Raw genomic sequence first — 17943 nt, 5'->3', positions numbered from 1 at the left:
CATAATTAAAGCCTCTGCCTTTTATCTGTTCTCTTAATTAAAGTAAAACACAAGTTAATTCCCTTGGTAGTTTAAGTCTTCACACCTTTTATCTTCTAATCCACTTTCTCATCCATTAAATAAGGTATAATAGGTTAAGCCAAGTTCCTCTTTTTTGTAAGGTAATTAAATGTTCTAAGCAGCTTAGCACTTCCTAGAAAGGGGTAAATCCTAAGATCATTACACAACAAAACAGTCTTCTCCCAAGAAACTATTAAAAATGTCCTCAGGTATGTCTCTATTCTTCCCTTGCTTGCAAAGACAGAATGATATAAGAGCCAGTGTACACAACACTGGAATACAGAATCACAACCCAGGGAGTGTTCCTTCATTCTTCATCCATTTAACCTTTATTTTGGTTGCACTGTGGTCATTCACACTCAAAACTGTACTGCATTATAAGCATTTTAACTTTTTTTCCTAAATATAAATAGATTGTGTGCTTCCTTTTGACAGACACAAATCCCTCAATTTGTTGCGTCTTTCCTCAAAAAACTATCTTCTTCAGGGCTTTGCAAAATATTTAAGAAAGGAAGGGGAAATGTATTATAAGGGCCAGTGTGTGATCTTACTGAAGTCTATAAGCAAAACAGCTTCCTTATCTAATTTAGACCTGTAGGAAAAAAGTTCTCGCTCTCTTTACAAGATGTTCTAAAACAAACAAAAGGAAAGACCAAAAGCTAGCCTGGTGACTGACTTCCAGGATTACCCTCTCCTGGAGAATTTCTCAGAGTCTCTGTCTGCACCGCCCAACAGGGGAGCAACTAGCCACTTTATGGCTGCTGAGGCCTTAAAATGTGGCTAGTAGGAAAGGAGATGAGCTGTAAGTTAAAGACAGATTTGAAAAGCTTAGTATGAACAAAAGAATATAAACTATCTCGTTCATTTAACTATCTCGTTCATTTTTTAATTATTACAAGTTAAAACGATATCTTGGACATGGTTAAATAAATGTTATTAAAATTAATTTCACCTATTTTTTCTTACTTTTAATTTCAAGTTACATACATGGCTCTCCTAGTATTTTTCTGTCGGACAGCACTGGTCTAAGTAATTAACAATACCCAGCTGCCTCCAGCATCTACTTCGTTCCCTCCCGTGTCCCGGGCTGCTTCTAACCAAGCGTGGGGCACCGTTAACTCTGCCGAAGCCTGGCGTGCGCTCTTTCTGACCACTGAGACCTGGGGTGTGGAGAGAGGGGGTGATAAGACAAGACTGGGCCCGTACCCACTGCGCATCTCGCAGCACGGGCTCCCGAATCTCCTCTGGCAGCGCGTCCCCCAGCTTTTGCACAAAGCGGCCGCACAGTTCTAGCATTTCCGTCACGGCCCGCTTCGAGGTGCAGCGCACCCGGAAGTCTTTTCGGGAGGTGGCAAGATCCGAGGCCCCATCGTCTGTCCCGGCCACTCTCTCCACGTCGGGCGAAGCAGAAAGCGCCACCGACTCACGAGCCCCCTCCATTTTTCCAACTTGAATTGTGGGCGGGAACTCTGGGAGCGGAAGAGCGGGTTCCCCGGGAAGAAGGAGCATACGTCCGGCCGGAAACTCGGCCCGCAGCAGCAGCGTTCCGCCTGAGGCTCCGCGGGCAAGTCGAGGGATTCAGTGGGTGCGGCGATGGGGGCGGTGGGCGTAGGGCTGGTGGACTGTCACTGCCACCTCTCCGCCCCGGACTTTGACCGCGTATGTGAGGGCGAGGTCGGGCCCGTGGGAGCAGGGAGGCCCCCATTCTTTCCGTTCAGGCTATCCTTGTTCTCCTCCCTTAGGGCGAAGCCCCAAATCCTCCCAGGCCCCCGTCTGTGGTCCTGTGCAACTTGCTCCTTACTCCCTATTTAATCTCACTCACACTGATTTTTCTTTCTCATCCCGAATATCCATATCCTCTATCTCCACTTGGCTTTTATTTGCTGTTACTGGCTACTGGAGTCCTTCCCCCTACCCCGCCTTGGCCCGCTGTTTATCCTACCAGCCTCACAGCTCCGGGCAGAGAATCCGCTTACCCCAGGACGCCGTCCGCGAAACTCGGGCTCACTCCCGCACGCTGCGTGCTCCAGTTCTCCAGGGGAGCGAAGCAAACAAAAACCAGCAAGCGCGCACACACACACGTAATTTCAAAGTGTTTTACCCGCTACATTGGAAACTAGAGGCTAATAATAAAGAAGAGCGGGGTCTATTTTAGGGGGAAAATCTCTCAAGAGGTGAAGCTTAAATTGGTGCTGGAAAGACAAAGCGGTGAGTGCATGGTGGTGAGGAAAGCAGGCGGGTTGCAGGCCTCCAGACAAGACAGAATTTGGACGTTCAAGCTACCGAAAGGCTGGGTGGAGCCTGATCAGCTAAAATGAGAGACGCGTAAAACAAGACCGAAGAGGTTTGCAGAGGATTAGTGAGTCAGGAGTTTGCATTTCATTAGAAGCACAATGGGGATCCAGTAAAGGGCTTTGCTTTTTAAGGAGAGAGACGAGATCTGATAATCCATTTAAAAACCATTTTGCTGATGTGTGGCTAATGGACAGAAGAGAACAGGAATAGAAGCTAGAAGACCAGCTTGGAAGCTTTTGCAGTATTTAGACTAAAGATAGTGGTTGCAGGGGAGTTTGAGAGAAGCAGATGGATTCAAGGTATGTTTTAGAGATAGAATCTGTAGTACATGCTGGGAGGAATTGGATGTGGAAAGAGAGGGAAAGGGAGAACTTGAGGATGCTGTAGAGAGGTGGTGGTGCTGAGATGAGGGAAAACTGAGGTTGGAGAGGGCAGGCAGAAAGAATAGGTTTGTTGAGGAGAAAATAGTTATGTTCCGCACATGTTGAAACCTAATACCCATCCAAGTGGAGATGTCATATGGTCATTTTAAAATGTGAATCTTGGGGCTACCCTGGTGGCACAGTGCTTGAGAGTCCGCCTGCCGATGCAGGGGACACGGGTTCGTGCCCCGGTCCGGGAAGATCCCACATGCCGCGGAGCGGCTGGGCCCGTGAGCCATGGCCGCTGAGCCTGCGCGTCCGGAGCCTGTGCTCCGCAACGAGAGAGGCCACAACAGTGAGAGAGGCCCGCGTACCGCTAAAAAATAAAAATAAAAAAAAATAAAATGTGAATCTTGGGTTCAGGAGAGAGCTATAGGCTGGAGATAAAAACTGGGGACTCATTAGCATAATGAGCATAGTAATAAGAGTACTTAAGGTGAGTCAGAGAGAGAAGCATAGGGTTCTGAAATCAGATAGAGAAGAGAGAGCCAGTCAAGGAGACTGAAAAGTAGCAGCCAGCTAGAGAGGAGTATTTGCAGAAGCCAAGAGTGGGAAATATTTCAAAAAGGAAGGAGTGGACAAGTGAGGAGTTTCTAATGCTGCTGAGGGGTAGAGTAGGAGGACCGAGAAGGGTCCTTTATATTTGACAAAAACAGTTTCTGTTTTAGTAGAGTGGGAACAGAAGCCACATTTTACTGAGAGAGTAAATGGGAGGTAGGGTCAGCATAGGCTCTTCACATTCCACCACGCTGTTCCTTGCCATCATTGTCATTCTTTATGGTGCCTCAGCTACATTGCTATACACAGCCAAAGGACACTTACTTATCCATCTAAAATGATTATGATTACTTATGTTTATTTTAGGATCTGGATGATGTGTTGGAGAGAGCCAAGACAGTAAGCCAATACCTATAATTGCCCTTTTATTTGTTGTTTTTATTTTCCTCCTAATTTTGACCTAAAGCAGCTTGAAATTTAGTTATACTATGTTGTTGTTACTTCAATAATAATAAGTTAATAATAAGCAGCATTTATTGTTTACTATGTGCCAGGCACTGAGCTAAGCCCATCCTGTACATTATCTCATTTAATGTTTCACAGCAAGCTTCTGAGGAAGCTACTATTTTATAGCCAACCATTACCCATTTTATAGATAAGGAAAATAAGGCCTAGAGATTAACTTGTCCAAAGACACACCATTAGTAAGTGGTGTAGACAAGATAGTCTGAATCCAAAACACATTCCCACAGCCACCATGCTTACCAGCAATATGGAACAAATTGGTCCATCTTTCAGTTCTTGAATTAACATTATTCTGGAGATCTTGGAGAAATTATAAAAGTTTTCTGAAACAGTTTGATTTGTGTGGGAAAAAAATTATTAATCTTTGGAAGTGTTTATGAAGCTAGCATTTTGTGGTCTTCCCCAAAAATGATAGTCAGAAATGGTTGCCATTTTTACATACAGCCATCTTCCACTGTGGCAGCTTAATTAGGAGTATGGGGTTTGGAGTTACACAGGGCTAGTGATCTTGGGCAAGTTATTTGACTCCATCCAAAACTCTGTCTCTTGATCCATATAGTGGATTACAGCAATGCCTATGTCATAGGAGTATGTAGATTAAATGGGGGGTAATATTTATATTCACCGAACATAATACCTGAAACATAGTAACTACTCAGTGATAGCTATTATGATTATATTGATGGAGTGTGAGTGAGCAAGGATAACTAAAAGCACAGAAAACTTTAAATTTTTATTTAATTATATTGGATGTATATTGTTTGAGACTAACTATTCTATTCATTTTTGTTGCAGGCCAATGTTATGGCTCTTGTGGTGGTTGCTGAACATTCAGGAGAATTTGAAAAGATTATGCAGCTTTCAGAAAGGTGTTACTTCTCATTAAGAATTAGAAAGAGTTGCTAATAAGGATGCATTTATGATGTCATATTTATAATATCAAAGATCATCAATTTTTAAAGAGAATGAGAAGAAAAACAATCACATTAACATAGCCCTAAAAAAATTCTTTCCTACTTGTTCTTCAGAGTAACTTTGTCTCCTAGTCTAATATTCTGTTTTCTTAATTCGTTCTACATTTTTAGGTATAATGGATTTGTCCTGCCATGCTTGGGTGTTCACCCAGTTCAGGGAGTTTCACCAAAAGACCAAAGAAGTGTCACGTTAAAGGTAACAGTCTTATAAAAAAAGAACCATAAAAAATCATAACATCTTTTGACTCAGTACTCTTCCTCTTCCAAATTAATATTATAAGGCAATAATCCAAAAGAAAGAAATTCTATCTTCTTTCACAAAGATGTTTGTTGCAGCAGTTACTTGAAATAGAGAAAAAGTGGAAACAGCCTAGAGGTTAGGAAATAACTAGTTAACTTATACAGTGCTAAATATAATGCTACAATGTTAAGTATAACTATAGAAAGTGTGGACTATAAGGTTTATGTAGCAACATGGAAAATGTTTACAGTATAGTGTAGGGAGACAAGCAGGATACCAAATGGTTTATTCACTGTGACATCCATGTAAAAATATATTCTATAAGGAAAAGACTAGAGAGAAAAGTACAGAAATTATACTCGTTGTGATAGTCTGGTAGAGTTATAAGCACCTGGTTTTCATATTTTTTTATCATGTTGTCCTATTGCTTTGGCAATAAAAGTGATAAAATATCCAGAAAAAGAAAGATACAAATTCATAGATGCAGTACTATAAGGGAACAGATGAGTTCAAGTACATAGTGTCTTCTGTGAACATTGAACTAGCCCTATAGGAGTGCTCTTGATCTGTTAAACTGCATTACTTTTATACCCTCTCTAAAAAAACTCCTACCCACAAGATCTCACTGACTCACAGAAGTCAATATGTCATGTATTTCAGACTTGTCTCCTGACTAGCATCAGGGAGATGCACAGTTTCCTGAGTGCTTTATTACATAATGAGATTGAAAGCCCCATGTTGAAGAAGTAGAGACTTTTTGTTATCTATGAATAAATTAAGATATGAAGACTATCATTTTTTATAATAATAAATCTGTATTCCTACATTGGGGTACCCGAGGTAGTTCTACTTATTTTGGAACAAAATTACTTTTAATTCACTTCAGGTAAAAATACATACTTATCCTGTAGATTTCCTGAGTTGTTGATATGATAAAATTAGCTAAATTGCCAGAGAGTTGCAATTCCCAAAATGTTGGGGATGATAGCAGGACAGTATTTCTTTCATTTATGTAGAGATTTATACTAATAGTCCTTCATTTCAGTAGTCAGTCAACAAGTGTTTAGTGAGCATGTACTATATTTCGAACACTGTTCGAAGCACTATAGAAAATCCTTCTCACAGAAGCCAGATTCTGGATTGGGGAAGACAGTCAACAATGAGATACGTGAACTAAGTGCTTTAAAGGCAATGAAACAAGATTATGTGATGGGGATTGTGGATGCTGGTTTTTAGATTATGTAGTCAGGGAAGGCCTCTCTGAGGAGGTGACGTTTGAACTGCAACCTGAATGCAGTTGGCCATGCAAAGAGAGGGGTCAGAGTGTTGAAGACAAAGGAAACAATGAAGCATAAAGGTCCTAAGGTAGTTACAAGTTTGCTGTGGTCAAGAAATAGAAAGAGGACTGATGTGACTAGATGGAAGAGGAAGGAATAGTGAGGTCAGAGGGATTGGGCAGGGATCCCCAATCACCTCATACAGGTCCTTGTTGGATTGTAGTTTACATCAGTGGGGGATTTAAAGCAGGGAGTGACAAGATGTGATTTCTGTTTTGAAAAGATACCCTTGACAATGGTGTGAAGAATCGATTTTGAAGAGGGCAAAAAAGGAAGAAGGGAGAATAGTTAAAAGACTGTTGGAATAGTCCATGTGAGAAACGATGGTGGATTGGACCAGAGTGGTAGCAGTGGAGATGAAGAGAAGTGAGTGGATTTGGCATGTTTTTGGAATGAATGTAAAACTGATAGGACTATTTAACTTACAAAACTAAATAAAATACCAACAATATACAGGTAAATCTAGATTCTCAAAGCAGACAGGAACTCAGCAAATCTCAAGATAGCCCTCTGGAAAAGACCAGAGTTAAGCAGTTTTGTTCTTAGTGTGCTTATAGTCCCACAGTAGTTAGGTTTTCCCATCGTGGTTAGATTACAAGCTCCTACCATGGGGTACAAAGGTAGGTATGTACAATAGTAAGTATTCATTAAATTACCTTGGTTTATAAAATGAAAATTGCCTAGCATCACACAAATCTTTCAGCATATTCAATAAATATTATTACCAGGCAGAGTTTAAGCCCCTGGGATACCCTGGGGAATCACAATTCACTGTCTACAAGCTACCGCCCCCTCCAGGCAGGGCATGTGCTGTCCAGTTGGCTCTTGTCCCTACTTAACCTACTTCACTCATTTTGGTTACACGCCTGACCCCTGTTCTAAAGGTTCTGAAGACTAAACATTTTCTTTAATAAAAAATCAATTCTAATTATTTGAAATCATTCAGAATAAATCTCTCCTCCCTCCCCTTTGCCCTTCTTTCTTCCATCCTTTCCTTCTCTCTCCTTTCTTCTTTCAATAGCATAGTGGAAACAACATGGGCTTTGAAGTCAGAGAGTCTTGGCCAACTGGCTTCTGTGATCTGTGGCACTTAACTTTGCCAAGTCTCAATTTCCTCGTTTGTAAATCGTGAATAATTATTTAGTTGTAGTATTCCCAGTCATAGGGTATAGAGGTATAGGATATTTTAAAACCCCACAATAGAACCATTAGCTGTTAAAGAACTTGAGACTTTATGAATAGAACTGAAGTCAGTTTTAGACCTATGAATGTCCTTATAAATATTTTTACATCTATTAAAATGATAAAGACCACACATACATTTATACATATTGAATCTGCGATATGAATTATATTAATTTCTATTACTATACCTGACTTGCCAGAAACTTCCAAAATATTTCATGAGGAATTGGAACAGTCTCATTGTAAATTTATTTTGCTTCTTTTTATAGATAATACATATTCCAAGAAGCATTTTTTCCCTGTATCTGGTCTTCATCCAAATGTGTAATTTCTTTCTGACTGAAGACTTTCTAAGTGTCAAACATTTCCTGAGTAATCTCTCCAACTTCTCCAGTCCCTTTGAGGTCCCACAGACACACAGTAGTTTGGATGTTTGATATGGAAGATCTTTGCCTGACACTTTGACCTACTCAGCTATTGCCAGACATCATCTCTGGTATTTAGGGTTATATACTCTTAGCTCCACCTGACAACATTAATTCTTCTTCATTGAGTCTACTGGAATGTCTGAGGCCTTGATTTACCCTTCCTCATCTTCTTTTCTCTCTCTTGAGGTATAATTATAAAATCTCCTCTTCTTCCTCTACCATATAGTTTACCTCCCTTTTCTTAATTCTCCCTTGTTCTGATTATCCTCACTAGAAGTACCTTGAATTTACATATTCTGAGACTAAAATCCTCAAAGTAGTTTAAAATATCTAGAAGCAAATTTTCCATGTATTTGTCTTTCCCTTGTCTTAAAGGGATCCCTCACAAGGGGAATTCTCTTTAAGTGGAAATAGTAATATCATGGAAACTAACAGTACACAGTTACTTCAATAGTTGGCAAACAACATATTTGTGATATTTAGTATGTATATTGTTGAACCTTTAGGACAAAAATAGGCTACACAGGACTATAAAGACAAATTAGTGAAAATAGTGCAAAGGATGTATGGGGTTATCACTATTAAAAATTCACAAGCCATCAGTACCCTAAGAGAAGAACATAGCAGTGCACTCCCAAAAACTCACAAAGGTGACCACTTGGTGGCTTTCTTCTCTCTTGCTCAGCTATTCCAGGAAATCCAGTTCACTCCTCCTAAATGCCAGGAAATGCCTCCTAAACAGAAGGAAGGGTTTAAGTGGGAATCTTCGTAAGAAGTCACGTTCTTGGGACTTCCCTAGTGGTCCAGTGGCTAAGACTCTGCGCTCCCAATGCAGGGGGCCCGGGTTCAATCCCTGGTCAAGGAACTAGATCCCACATGCCACAACTAAAAGAGTTTGCCTGCCGCCACTAAAGATTCCGCATGCCACAACTAAAAGATCCCGCATGCCGCAATGAAGATCCCGCACACAGCAGCGAAGATCCTGTCGCAACTATGCCGCAACTATGACCTGGCGCAGCCAAATAATAAATAAATAAATAAATATTTTTTAAGAAAGGAAGTCATGTTCTTGTAACATAAATGGTTGTGGGATGTTTGTACTCAAATTTCCAGACAGAAGTACTCACCATTATAGAAGGATTACATTCTTACTTCTTCAACTGGTTAAAAGGTATTGACTATGTAAAGGACCCAGTATAGCATAGTGCCTGGCATATAATAGGTGCTTATACAAAACCTATAAAATTGCCTTCTTCTATTTTAATAAATTTACTTTCTTTTCATCCCAGGATTTGGATGTAGCTTTGCCCATTATCGAGAATTATAAGGATCGATTGTTGGCAATTGGAGAGGTAAATACCCACTAGCTGATCAAATGATTTCTAATCCAGACGTTCATGTGATAGATGAAAATAGTCCTTAATTCAGTATTGGTGATTATAACAGAATTGGATTAATTATGTTCACCCTGTTCAGCTGAATAATAATTTGTCAGTACTCCCTCAATAAGCAAGAGTGCTTAGGGATAAAACAATAGAAGCCTCCCCATGGGCTTATGTTAATTAAAGAAAACTATTACCATTTTAATATACTTTCCTCTTTTTTTCCTTTTGCTTACATAGGATTATCTCTCTGGTTAGTTAAAATAGTATATACAAGCATACTTTAAATAAGTTAGAGTTTATAATTAAAGAACATTTTTTATTAAATAATTTACAGCTGTGAAACATCACTTGGTAATTCCACTTATAATTAAAGATAAAAAATAAGAATAGCACTTACATTCAGAATCTAGGTTACCACGATGCATGCCAGAACAGAATCAAGGGAAGCAGTCGTTTATAATCTTCACTATCCAGTGTGGTTACCACATGCAGCTGTTGAGCACTTGAAATGTGACTGGCCCAAGTTGAGATGTGCTATCAGGATAAAATGCACTGAGGATTTCAAAGTCTCAGTACCTCAAAAAAAGAATGTAAAATAACTCAATAATTTTTTATTGATTATGTGTTGATATAATAATATGACTATATGGTAATATTGATAATATTTTAGATACAGTGGATTAAATATATTATTAAATTAATTTCACCTGTTTCTTGTTAGTGTTTTTAATGTAGCTACTGGAAACTGTAAGGTTGTGTATGTGGTTTATGTGTGTGGCTCCCATTATATTTCTCTTGGACTGTACTGCTCCATACTATGTCTTTTGGGATTCATTAAACCATAAACATGTAATTCTGTTTTGTTTTTCTGTTATAGGTTGGACTAGATTTCTCCCCCAGAATTGCTGGCACTGATGAACAGAAGGAAGAGCAAAGACAAGTCCTAATCAGACAGGTCCAATTAGCCAAAAGACTAAATTTGCCTTTGTAGGTTAATTATCTTTCTATATTAATAGTTACAGAGCAAATTAAGTAATGATTCTCCTGAAATTGAGCTCTACTTTTCTTTTTCTCTGAATTGCTTTAATATAACAAAAATAATAATTTCATATTAAGTACTCAAAAGGAATTTTTTTGTTGTTTACCAGAAATGTTCACTCACGTTCAGCTGGAAGACCCACCATCAGCCTCTTAAATGAGCAAGGTATTTAGGTTCCTGAGAAAAATGTACCTAATGTTTAAGTTTGACAATTCCAGTCCATATTCTCAATAGAACAAGCCATGCTTTACTTGATTTCTTAAAGGGAAGGGAATGGGTCAAGGGTAGAGATGGAAATCTACTAAGGTGGTTTTGCAAGTCAGCCTACTATTTACAAGGTTTTCAGTGTGATTATGATGTTTATCAGGCCAGGATAAAGCAAATGAAAAATTGGATCAAGTAATTTTAATGCCTTACTTTGAAAATTAGCAGCTCCAACGTTTTAATCAGCTTATGTGAGAGAGGAAAAAACAAAGCAAAGAAGGGTGATCACATTGAGTTACTGTTTTGCATGTTTTATGGCTGCTGCTTTAGAAAATGGTATTATACAGATTGTGGCCATCTTATATAAAATGCAGTGTCATCTTCACCAGTTGTTCCTAAAGAAAAAATACTTCTCATAGGATTACTTTTCAAATTTTTAAAGTGCTGTCCACGATAAGAAATATACTTTATTTTGAAACTTGATACAAACACATACATACTGTTTTTGGCACTGACTTTATTTCGAAACTCAGTATATACATATACAGAAAACTGACAAAAGTTCAAGAAGCAGTACATCTGTATGTATGTGTGTATAGATATGTGTGTGTGCGTGTGTTTATGCACACAAATATATAAGCACACACTGGCCAGTCGTGACCCACTAATTTGATTTCATAACTCACGGTAGTAAACCACTAAATGTCACACCTACCAGCAGTGTCAAATAGTGAAGTAAACATAATTGCCTGCAACTAGAAAGCACTGTATTTCTCACTGGTGAGTACTGAGTCCCCTGGATTCACCGAGAACATGATTTTTGTGCAGGCTGAGCCGCCATCCTTTAAGAACTGGAGATGGTTTTTGTGAAACTAACTCTGAGTGTTGAATTTGTGAGTCATTTATTTCCTCATTTCTTCTTTCACTAGCATCCTTCTTAAGGACAATTTGCTTAAAAACCTATTAGGAACAATAATTTGACAGTTCAGAAACTTTTGGAGAAGGTTTGATGGTATAAGAAGTTTAAATAATTGCTTAAATTGTATTTATTAATTTTATTCTGAAGATTTGGAGAAGGTTTGATGGTATAGGAAGTTTAAATAATTGCTCAATTGTATTTATTAATTTTATTCTGAAGATTAAGAATTTACTATATTTTTATTCTACTGGTTGAACACTCTATGTTTATCTACTCTCTAGAAATCATAGAACCTTATAGTGGCCGACATTTACTTAACATCTGTGTTGTTCAATTTGATTAGTGGGAAAACCTCTCATTAAGGAAATAAAATGGAACTGTGATTTATCTTTAATTTTTGAGAGGTGCTGACAAAGTGTTGCTGCATGCATTTGATGGTCGGCCATCTGTAGCCATGGAAGGAGTAAAAGCTGGGTACTTCTTCTCAATTCCTCCTTCTATCATAAGAAGTGGACAGGTAAATTCTTTCATTAAACCTCATTTTATACTTTGTGGAATATACTTTAAAATATGAACTTTTATTATATACTTGTGATACTATTCTGGTTTCATTGCAAAAATTAATCCTAGGTCCTTACCTCATATAAAGAGTAACTCAAGGGCTTCCCTGGTGGCACAGTGGTTGAGAGTCCGCCTGCCGATGCAGGGGACGCGGGTTCGTGCCCCGGTCCGGGAAGATCCCACATGCCGCGGAGCAGCTCTGCCCGTGAGCCATGGCCGCTGAGCCTGCGCATCCGGAGCCTGTGCTCCGCAACGGGAGAGGCCACAACAGTGAGAGGCCCGCGTACCGCAAAAAAAAAAAAAAAAAAAGTAACTCAAAAGTGGATCAAAGACCTAAGTATAAGAGCTAAAATTAGAAAACTCTTAGAAGAAAACAAATCTAAATCTTTGTGACCTTGGATCAGGCAGTGGTTTCTTAGCTATGACACCAAAGGCACAAGCAACCAAAGAAAAAATAGATAAATTGGATATCATCAAAATAAACTTCCACTCACAAAAAAAAATAAACTTCCACTCACAAAAAATTGGGCAGCTCATACTCAAAAGACCTGAACTTCTGATAGCTTTCAGAAAAGGGATTTTAAAGGCAGTGTGAGGGAGGAGGCTGCAGGGTATGTGAGCAGCTTGTGCTCAGTTCTCGAATTGATTGGCATCATGGTGAGGTTTTAAGCATCATCAATCTTCTGGTTTCAGCTGGTCTGGGGTCTACATGCTTGAGGTCAGCAGTTTCCATCTGGTGGGGGTCTGCTTCCTGTAAAAACAGCTTAGGAGTGTGTGTCAGGCCTCTATCTATAACTTTCAGGGAACTGGGAATTTGGTGACTCCGCTATGTGGCAAATTCATAGTCTAAGTTGTTACCAGTTTTCCGACCCAACAGCTATTCATTGCTCCTACATCTCCACATTCCCTAATCACTAATTCTTGAACCAGCCTTTTGAGACCCAGGGGAGGCCTGGGAGACTTGAAGCAAAAGCATTTACTTCAAAATACAGGGACACTGGGCCTTATATACGGTTTCAGGTGGAAAGTTCTAGAAATGTCAATTAGGTCATGTTAATTGATAGTCCATGATTACTTTTATTTTTCCTACTTTTATCATTTGTGGAGAAATTTCTTATTTATTTTTATTTATTTATTTATTTATTCAATTTATTTATCTAATTTATTTATTTATCTTTGGCTGTGTTGGGTCTTCATTGCTGCACACGGGCTTTCTCTAGTTGTGGTGAGCGGGGGCTACTCTTCATTGTGGTGCACGGACTTCTCATTGGGTGGCTTCTCTTGTTGCAGAGCACAGGCTCTAGGTACGTGGGCTTCAGTAGTTGTGGCAGGTGGGCTCAGTAGTTGTGGCTCATGGGCTCTAGAGTGCAGGCTTTAGTAGTTGTGGCTCATGGGCTTAGTTGCTCCATGGCATGTGGGATCTTCCCAGACCAGGGCTCGAACCCGTGTCCCCTGCATTGGCAGGTGGATTCTTAACCGCTATGCCACCAGGTAAGTCGCTCTTCCTTGGATCTTTCAGTAGGCATATGATATCAGATGTTTGGGTCCTTGCTGGATGTTACCTCATTTTTTTGCTCTTGGTTACTATTCTTTGGGTTCCTAGAGGCTTCGGATAATTTTTGGCAAAGAATGTTTCTTCTTAAATCTAACCATTAATGTAGAATGATGAGAACGTAGTGAACATTTATTAATTGAATATTAAAGTTTGAATTTTAGATTCTTGCAGAGTAGTATGCATTGACATGTGGGTTTAATGCTCCTTATTTAATCTTTACTTCTCATGTATTAAACTTACTAGCTTTCTCTTTTCTCTAAGAAGCAGAAACTTGTGAAACAGTTGCCTTTAACTTCGATTTGCTTGGAAACAGATTCACCTGCACTAGGGCCAGAAAAAAAGGTAAATGATTTTCTAATTTCTACATTATTTAGATTGTATCTTTTACTTGAACTATTTCTAGTTTAGCTGTGTTTCTCATTCCAGTGTAAATACAATGGGATCCTACTTTAATGCTAGGTTGAAAGGTTATATTGACTTAATTTCAAGTCTTTTGTAAATATGGCTGTTGTGCTACAAAGAATATTATTTGATATGGATCATGTCCTAATTTATGTAATATTGAAATCCAGACCAGTATAGTAAAAAGCTTAGTGTCTAGAGTCAGAAAGGCCTGGATTCAGATCCTGTCTCTGATACCCACTAGCTGTGTAACTTTGGGCAAGTTCCTTAATCTCTGAAACTGTTTCTACATTTATAAAATGTGGGTAAAATAATAGTAAAATACTTTGAAGTATTACAGTGGGGATTAAATGAAGTAATGTATATGCAAGTGCCTAGTGTGTCTGGTATATAGTAGATGCTCAATAGATGTTTTTCTTCTTTTAATTAGCATGTTAAAATAAGCCTCAATTTCTTTCAGTACAAGGATGTATTGATATAGTCATAGATTTATTTATCTGATCTTTGCTGTGCATTTTGTTATTGTAGGCCACAAAGAATCATATTTTGAATATTGCTACCATTATAATTATAATTATCTGAAAGGAAGACAGTAGTGCCTGTTACAATCACCTACCACTGTGTAGCTTACTAAGTGCCCCTGACTGCCCATCAGAGCTGTCTCCATGCCTCCCAGATTCAGAGGACTGGCATTTGAGAGTAGGAGGTTTGGGAGCAGTAGCGATGTAATTGTTAATAAACTATGATTATTTGTAATTACATTATGATTACTTTGCTAATTAATGTCCAATTAGTTACATAATTTTATAAATCAGCTCTTAGAAGAATATAGAAGAGGAATGAGAAAATAGAGGATTATAACCACATTTATTTTCTTGTTTGAGCGTAGGACAGAATGGTACAAAATTGCCTTCCTGGTTAGTGTGAAATAGGATGAAAAAGACCTAGTTTCTTCACCCTAAACAGAAATGAATTTCAAATGCTCTTATAACTCAGTTTTATGTTTGTATTTAGATGATTTGATAAAAATTGTGGGTTTCTGGCATAGTGCCTTGCACATAGTAGGTACTCAAAAACATTTATTGAATAAATGAATTTTAAAACTGAGGAATTCCAGTGATTAGAAATCTGCACTTCCACTGCAGGGGACACGGGTTCAATCCCTGGTCGGGGAACTAAGATCCTGCATGCCGCACAGCACGGCCAAAAAATAAAAATAAAAATAAATAAAACTGAATATGCTTTTTGTTAAGGAAAATATGTTTGTTCTAGAAAAATATAAAACACAGAAAATCATAAGAAAATAGAACCATCTACCACTGAAAGGTTACCACTATAGTATAGTGGTTAAAAGCATAAACTCTGATGTCAGCTTGCACAGGTTTAAACCTCAACTGGGCTACTTACTCGCTGTTTAGGATCCCTTCTTATCTGTAAAAAAGGAATGCTAATAATAATAGTACCTATCTCACAGAGTTATTTTGAGGATTAAATGAGAAATTCCATGAAAACCCTAGCACAAAACCTTGCCTACAACAAGCACTAAATAAATGAAAGTTCTTATGTCCTTCCACACTTCTTTATGTCCATATATGTACACATAATATTTTTTTCATAAAAATAGGATTAGCTTCAACACATTTCATAACTTGCTTTTATGTGGTGAACACATGTAAATGTCAGTAAATATACTTTTCCTCATCATGTTTAATAAGTATATAAATTTTAGTGTGTGAATGTGCCACAATATATTTAACTTGATACTGTCATTTAGGTTATTTGTTTCCAACACAGTACAGTTGACCCTTGAACAAGAAGTGCTTAGGGGTACCAACACCCTCCCCAACCCCCAGCCCCGCCCCATACCATGGAAAATACATGTCTGTCCACCCTCCACGTCTGCAGTTTTGCATCTGCGGATTTAGCCCTCATTTTCGTGGTTCTGCATTCACAGATTCAACCACGCTTGGATTGTGTAGTACTGTAGTATTTATTGAAAAAAAAATCCATGTAAGGTGGACCCACACAGTTCAAAACCATGTTTTTCAGGGGTCAACTATATTATAAACAATATGATGAATGTCCTTGAACCTAAACCTTGGTGCGCATTTTTCATTGTTTTCTTAGGCTACGTTATCAAGGTTATTTTTTAACCTTGTTATCTTATTCCTTTGAACATTATCATCCTGAGTAGATAACTTAATAATAACAACAATAATATATTTCATCAAATCTAAATGCCACTGGTTGTAGATGTACCACTGTTTTGTGACCATTAAGGAAAAAAACACTACCAATTATACTTTCACATGCCACTGAATGTCAGTAAAATAGATATCAATTTCAGAGATGTTAAGATAAGGGAGAAATGCATCTTAGAATCAGTGAAATATGACTACATAATCTATGTAGTCTTCCAGACACCATGGCATTACTTGAGTCAAACGGTAACGTAGCCTGTGAGGTGAAATGGCCAAGCTACAGAGCTTGACCTTTGCAAGCACTCACTTGAGGAACAAACCGAAGGACAGTTAATTCATCAGTGAAGCAGCTCACCAAGTGTCCACTTTGTGCAGACTGCTTCATATGCTAGGTGCTGGAACCTCGACCGGTAATACCCCAGGGCTCTTTTCAGGAGCAGGATAGACTTACAGTTAATGTTGTAGCCTTAGCTTTCAAGCTGAGGTTCAGGGCCTTTTCCTCAGCTTCGCCTCACCCCCATTAAAAAAAAAGAGAAAAAAAAAAGTGCTCATCAGTTGTTTTTACCAACTAATTTTCATCTCTTTTATCTACAGTCTTCAAGGATTGCTTCCCTTTAGTGTCATGTTTGATTAATGTCTGCTTTGTCTGTCTCAGGTACGGAATGAGCCCCAAAACATTTCCATTTCAGCAGAATATATTGCCCAGGTGAAAGGGATCTCAGTGGAGGAAGTTATAGAAGTGACAACACAGAACACATTGAAACTGTTTCCCAAGCTTCAGTACCTGCTCCCGAAATAGCTTCAAAACAAAATCAACTGCAGAGGGCACTGTTTGAGAAAAATAAATGTTCTGATGAAGAGTCTGAACTGAAGAAGCCATTGTATCGGGATTATAATTTTAGAGAAATATTTTTCTTAGAAGTAAAACTGGGCTTAGATCCTAAAACCCTGAGTTCTAATTCTACCTTGCACTGCTTTGCAATTAACGGAGTCCTAGCAGGAGATTGGGAAATACCACTGCTTCTTACTTTGCCCTGTTAAATAGAACCACCAAATGAACTGAAACCATTTCTTCTGGCAAGGGTGGCTCCCACAGGTAAGAAATAAGTGCTCCTGTGATGGCATGGAATAGGCTAAAGTTTGATCCTTTACCACCTGTTTGACTTCCCACAGGATTTATCCAGTGAAAGGAGAGTGTCTAGTTTTTTATACTATCAGAAATCTGATCTTTTCTGGGTTTGCAAAATTGAACTTTTAGTACTTTGAATTATCTCTCAAGAGAAAAATGTGCAAGATTTTTATCTTGATCTTAGATTTTGACTTATAAAGCCCATGGTTTGTGCAATCACCGTTAAATACCAAGCCCCACAGTTTAATTAATAAATTGGTTTTAAGTTCCAGTCTGAATTTTGTCACATGTTTAAAATGTACATAGCTCTATTAAAAATGTATCTGACTTTTTTGCATGCAATAATATTTTATATTTTTAAGTTTTAAACATCTCTGGTAGGAAAAGAGTCCAGTGGATGGTGGCGATAGTAGCACAACAATATGAGCGTGCTTGAAGCCACTAAACTATACCCTTAAAAATTCTTCAGGTGGTGAATTTTATGTTATGTGTACTTTACCACAAGTTTTTAGAAAAAATCTTACATATAGGTTACAAGGTATTGCGATCCATACCAAAACATGAGTATTTAATTTTGTTAAAT

The 17943-nt window shown here is 38.4% G+C and overlaps 2 protein-coding genes across 3 annotated transcripts in view; one reads left to right on the top strand and one right to left on the bottom strand.

The window, feature by feature from the left end:
- NSL1 (NSL1 component of MIS12 kinetochore complex) overlaps positions 1–1634 on the bottom strand; it is a 56188-nt gene extending 54554 nt beyond the window's left edge. Inside the window, exon 1 of the mRNA XM_081221735.1 lies at positions 1267–1634. Within this exon, the coding sequence (XP_081077861.1) occupies positions 1267–1569 (303 nt within the window). The 5' untranslated portion in view covers positions 1570–1634. The remainder of the gene's footprint in view (positions 1–1266) is intronic.
- On the top strand, positions 1566–17631 carry TATDN3 (TatD DNase domain containing 3). Of its 2 annotated transcripts, none has more exons than XM_081221748.1 (10): positions 1566–1719; positions 3642–3674; positions 4596–4669; positions 4886–4970; positions 9255–9317; positions 10228–10337; positions 10499–10554; positions 11917–12029; positions 13893–13970; positions 16887–17631. In XM_081221748.1, exons 1-10 carry the CDS (start codon positions 1654–1656, stop codon positions 17028–17030), a joined length of 822 nt encoding a protein of 273 aa, XP_081077874.1. In that variant the 5' UTR covers positions 1566–1653; the 3' UTR covers positions 17031–17631. The 2 variants fall into 2 exon arrangements, with proteins under 2 accessions (XP_081077874.1, XP_081077873.1); XM_081221747.1 differs by having other exon boundaries at positions 13890–13970.
- The last annotated feature ends 312 nt before the right edge of the window (positions 17632–17943 follow it).

The sequence above is a fragment of the Mesoplodon bidens genome (genome assembly GCF_964165515.1).
Source record: "Mesoplodon bidens genome assembly, chromosome: 2".
NCBI classification, from domain to species: domain Eukaryota; kingdom Metazoa; phylum Chordata; class Mammalia; order Artiodactyla; family Ziphiidae; genus Mesoplodon; species Mesoplodon bidens.
Note: the sequence above shows the minus strand (reverse complement) of the source record. Positions and strands in the feature narration are given on the sequence as shown.

What these genes read in the sequence shown, in the direction of transcription:
- TATDN3 (XM_081221747.1), top strand. Translation starts at nt 1,654, where the DNA reads ATGGGGGCGGTGGGCGTAGGGCTGGTGGACTGTCACTGCCACCTCTCC. An exon ending in GATTGTTGGCAATTGGAGAG is followed by an intron (nt 9,318 to 10,227) that starts GTAAATACCCAC and finishes TTTCTGTTATAG; the next exon opens with GTTGGACTAGATTTCTCCCC. An exon ending in AAAAGACTAAATTTGCCTTT is followed by an intron (nt 10,338 to 10,498) that starts GTAGGTTAATTA and finishes GTTGTTTACCAG; the next exon opens with AAATGTTCACTCACGTTCAG.